The 4,497-nt window shown below is 65.0% G+C and overlaps 1 protein-coding gene across 1 annotated transcript; it reads left to right on the plus strand.

Annotated features, from left to right (window-relative positions):
* The first annotated feature begins 1,570 nt into the window (after window positions 1–1,570).
* On the plus strand, window positions 1,571–2,583 carry PHLDA2 (pleckstrin homology like domain family A member 2). The gene is made up of 2 exons (XM_032268411.1): window positions 1,571–2,112; window positions 2,333–2,583. The coding sequence occupies exon 1, from the start codon at window positions 1,671–1,673 to the stop codon at window positions 2,100–2,102; it is 432 nt and encodes a 143-aa protein (XP_032124302.1). The 5' UTR covers window positions 1,571–1,670; the 3' UTR covers window positions 2,103–2,112; window positions 2,333–2,583.
* The last annotated feature ends 1,914 nt before the right edge of the window (window positions 2,584–4,497 follow it).

Consider the following 4,497-nt stretch of genomic DNA (forward strand, 5'->3'; position numbering starts at 1 on the left):
AAACCAGTCTCCCCTCACCTGCCCGCCCTTCCTGCTGCTCCCTCACTCCACAGGATCCCAGCCCCGCTGAAGGACAGGTGTCAGGTAGGGGGCAGTGTTGACCTGCAGGTCTCAGGCAGGTGTCTCTCCAAGGTGGGGCTGGGAGGAAGGGAAGTGCCTGGCACAGCCCAACCCTGCCCTCTGCCGGCGCTGCCCTTCCACACAACGCCCCTGCCCACAGCCAGGTCCCCTGGCCACACAGGTGGGACCACCGGGCAGCTGCCACCTGCATGCCATTCCCAGCACCTGGTCCGGGGGCTCCTCTGAGCCAGCTGCCTCTTTATCCCTCACAGCGACCCTGAAGGACCAGCAGAGGCAGGGCTGGTCCCAGGTCTGGGCCACTGTCTTGACATTTTAAGTAAATTTTACTCGTTTTCGTTTTGCGTGGGCTCCGCCATTGAGACCAATTCCGACCCCAGAGGCGGGACTTCCTGCTGTAACCTTCCCAGGGCAGAGCTGGGGCAGGGGGCGCGGGGAGGTGGCGGCCCTGGAGCAGCCGGGGTCCCGGGGTCCTCTCGGCCGGCTCCACCCCCACCCCTGGGAACCCGGGAAGAGCCGGCTTTCGCTTCCTGTCTATTAAACCCTTTAAAGGAAGAGGGTAAATAAAACGCCCGTCTACCCAGCTGCAAAGCGATGACTCAGCCGCCCCCGCCGACCCTCGCCCCCAGGCTGATCCCAGAGAGCCGGCGTCGCGACCTGGTCCGGACCCCTCGGCTCCCGGGACTACTCTCCGGTCCAGGTCGTGGGCGCGGTCAGAGCAGTCGGTCCCCCAGTTCGGGACACCACGAGGGCGCAGGGAGGAGAACGACCTTCCTCTTCCCCTCCCATCGACCGAGCTTCATGGGTTGCTGTTCCAGCCCTTTCTACGTGTTACCTAACCCAGCAGAGGCTACTGTTCCCATTTCACAGAAGGGAAAACCGAGGCCGAGAGAGGAGGTCGTTCAGGGCGCAGCCCGCGGGTGGCAAGCTGGGCGCTTGGTTCCGCAGAGGGTCTATGGGAAGACCCCTCCGCTCCCCCCCGCCCCCGCCCCAAGGGGACGGAACGGACAGGGCTTGAGAGGAAGGAAGGGGGTCTCGACCCTCCTTCTGCCCCAGGAGCCCTAGAACGGCAGGGCTGGCCCTCGGGTGCATGGAGGGTGGGGTTCTGGTCCCTGCTGTCTCCCCACCGTGGGCCGACCCCGGGTCCGCGGGTGCTTCCTGGGGCTCCCCAGCGTGAGTCACCGCGGGCAGGGCTGGCTGCAGCGCATTCCTCCGCGGGGCCGGCCTGCGAGACGGTGCGGGCGAGCGCCCGGGCGGGGCGGGACCTCACGTCACGCCACGGGGTCGGAACGCTGGGGCATCGGGGGCAAGAGGAGCGCGGGCTTCTGAGACCGGAGGGGGCGGCCAGGAACTGACCATGGCGCGGACGCGACGTGCGGGCACGGACTGGCTGGGGAGGAGATGGCCCCGGGGCGCGCGGGCGCAGGCGGGCGCGGTGGCTCGAGGGCCGGGGCGGGCCGGGGCGGGCCCGACGGGGCGGGGCGGGGAGGGGCGCTATAAAGGCCGCGCCGGGGCCACGAGGCGCTGAGCCGGCGCCGCCACCGCCCTCGTCGCCGCCGTGTTGCCGCCCCCAGTCTCGAACCCGGCCAGCCATGAAGTCCCCGGACGAGGTGCTGCGCGAGGGCGAGCTGGAGAAGCGCAGCGACAGCCTCTTCCAGCTCTGGAAGAAGAAGCGCGGCGTGCTCACCTCCGACCGCCTGAGCCTGTTCCCCGCCAGCCCCCGCGCGCGCCCCAAGGAGCTGCGCTTCCACTCGCTGCTGAAGGTGGACTGCGTGGAGCGCACGGGCAAGTACGTGTACTTCACGATCGTCACCACGGACCGCAAGGAGATCGACTTCCGCTGCGCGGGCGAGAGCTGCTGGAACGCGGCCATCGCGCTGGCGCTCATCGATTTCCAGAACCGCCGCGCCCTGCAGGGCTTTCGCAGCCGCCAGGAGCGCCCCGCGCCCGCCGCACCCGCCGCACCCGCCGAGGCCGCGGAGCCCTCGGACCCCTCCCCGCAGCCCCAGCCCCGCACGCCATGAGCCCGCCGCGGTGAGTGCCGGCCCGCGCCCGATAGCCGGGTCCGGGGCCTTCGGGAAAAGCCACTTCCACGCCCGACGGCGGGGCGGGGGGCGGGGCGGGGCGCTGTAGCTCTTTCGGGACCCGGCGCCCGGCGATCGCGCTGCTCCCCTCGCGCCGGGGTCTCGGGGCCTCTCAGGCTGGACCCCGACCGGCCCTGGCGCAGCTCCCTGACCCAGTCCTTTTCCCACAGGGCCGCACAGTGGACGAGCCGGACCGGGGTCCCGACGCAGCCCGCGCCCACCAACCCCGCAGCAGCAGAACGCCTCGCCGGTCGCGCGGATCCTCGCCCCGCAGCACGGGCGCCTTAAGTTATTGGACTATCTAATATCTATGTATTTATTTCGCTGATTCTTTGTAACCACATATTTTATAGTCTTGATATCTTGTTTTTGCATTGATACGCCCACCGCAAATAAATTTGGCCAGTTCACTTTTCTACCATCCGGCTGTGGCTCAGTGAGATTCCTGCTGGGAGGGTGGAAGCCTGGGAAGGGAAGGGCAGGTCACCCTCATCCAGTCCTGCCGGACTGGTGTGAAAGGCGCTGGCAACCGTCTTTGAATGAATAAATGAATCGTGTCATCTGCTGGGCAGGGTCCACACCCTCCTTCCAAGCAGCCTCCCCGGAGGCCAGGAAGTGCCCTGAGGTTTGACCTGGCTACCTTCTGCTCCCTGTTGTGTCCTGAGGAACTGAGCCTGGGAGGACAGGGTGGTGGCCCATGGCCCTGTTGCTGTCTGTGGTGGGGGACCTTCCCCAGCAGCCCCTCCTCCCCACACACCACCTGGCACCAGACCCGAGGGAAACCCTCAGCCCTCTGGCTGCCTGTTGCCAGCGATCCTGGCTTGTGCCCACAGTGTGGGGTGGGCAGGGTCACCTTTGCTTTTGAGGGAACAAGAGAGAGTTCTGGGCTGTCTCTGATGTTGGGGCAGGAGGCAGAGATCCCTGCACGTCCAGGTGCTTTCCCAGGACACTGGGATGGAGAGGCCTGAGCCCCTCTTCCTGAGATAGCAGACCAGCACAGCTGCTGCCCTCCCTGGCTGCATTCTCTGAAAGACAAGGAGGGACCGAGACAGGGCTCAGGAAGTGTGTCCCCCACCCAGAAGGGCTCCTGGTGAGGAGCTGATCAGGGGCACAGGCACGGCTCCATGCCCCAGGATGGGGCCTTCATTTCTGGAACCTTGCTGGCTGGAGGGATGCCGGTAGGGGAGGCAGAGAAGTACCAGAATCGGGCCCTAATCTGTGTTGCTATGGGGCCGACGAAGCCCCTTAGCTGGTCTGGGGTCAGGGCGGGGAGAGTGCTGTCCCTTGCTGTCCCTTTGCTGCATGGCCTGTGGGAGTCTTGGTGCTAGATGCAGAAGAAACCATTTCCTGCCAGGAAGTTTCTCCCAGCACGCTTTGTGAAGCCCCAGGCAAATGGGGCAGGGGCTCCTGCAAAGGCAGAAAAGAGCAGCTGAGGACGCTGCCCTGGCCGGGCTCCTGGGCCTCCCAGCTGCCCCCCAGAGCCTCACCTGGACGGACGTCCAAGGCCAGCAGGAGAGGCCTTGCCCCTGGGGGCTTTGAGCAGAGGCACAATCTGGCCTGAGCTCTGAGGCCACTTCCAGTTTGAGGAATTTTGGAATTCCTCAAATTCTGAGGACAGTGGAATTCTAAGAGTTGGGGAGTCCACGTTTTAACAGTTTCTTTTCAAGGCAGCCCAAGGAGAGGAGGGGTAGCCTTCATGGTCTCGGGGACAGCTGCAGACCCTCGCTGAGGCTGTGGAGAGCCTGTTCTCTCCAGATGGGTCAATGGGTCACAGTGGCTGGGCCGGCTCCCCATGCCCAGTTCTTCTCCCCAGAGCCCAGGGCTGGGGACTGGGGGTGAGGGGTCGGGAAGTGCTGTGGTCAGGAGGCTGGGAAGCCAACAGTAGGTGTCCTGGCCGGCAAATCAGGTAACCTGGCTGCAAGGCAAGAGGTGAGTGGCGGGGCGAGCATTCCCGCCTGAATTCCACCTCCTGCCAGGTCAGTGGCAGCGGCAGATTCTCATAGGTTCGAGAACCCTATTGTGAACTGCGCATGGGAGGGATCTAGGAAGATGTCCTTATGAGAATCTAACACCCGGTAATCTGGGGTGAAAGTTTCATTTCCCCCACCCGAATCCGTGGAAAAATGGTCTTCCATGACACTGGTCCCTGGGGCAGAAAATGTTGGGACCACTGAGCTATAGGACAAAGAGGCTGAGAGAGGGGTACACCCCAGGAGTTCTGGGGTTTGGGTGGCTGGCAGCATCCCTGGTGCAGTTCCGGGGTTCCAGTGGCCGGCAGCGTCTGATGAAGTTCTGGGGTTCGGGTGGCTGGCAGCTTCCGTGGTGCAGTTCTGGG

The sequence above is a fragment of the Sapajus apella genome, unplaced genomic scaffold, assembly GCF_009761245.1.
Source record: "Sapajus apella isolate SASKATOON/1434 unplaced genomic scaffold, GSC_monkey_1.0 scaffold181, whole genome shotgun sequence".
Classification (NCBI taxonomy): domain Eukaryota; kingdom Metazoa; phylum Chordata; class Mammalia; order Primates; family Cebidae; genus Sapajus; species Sapajus apella.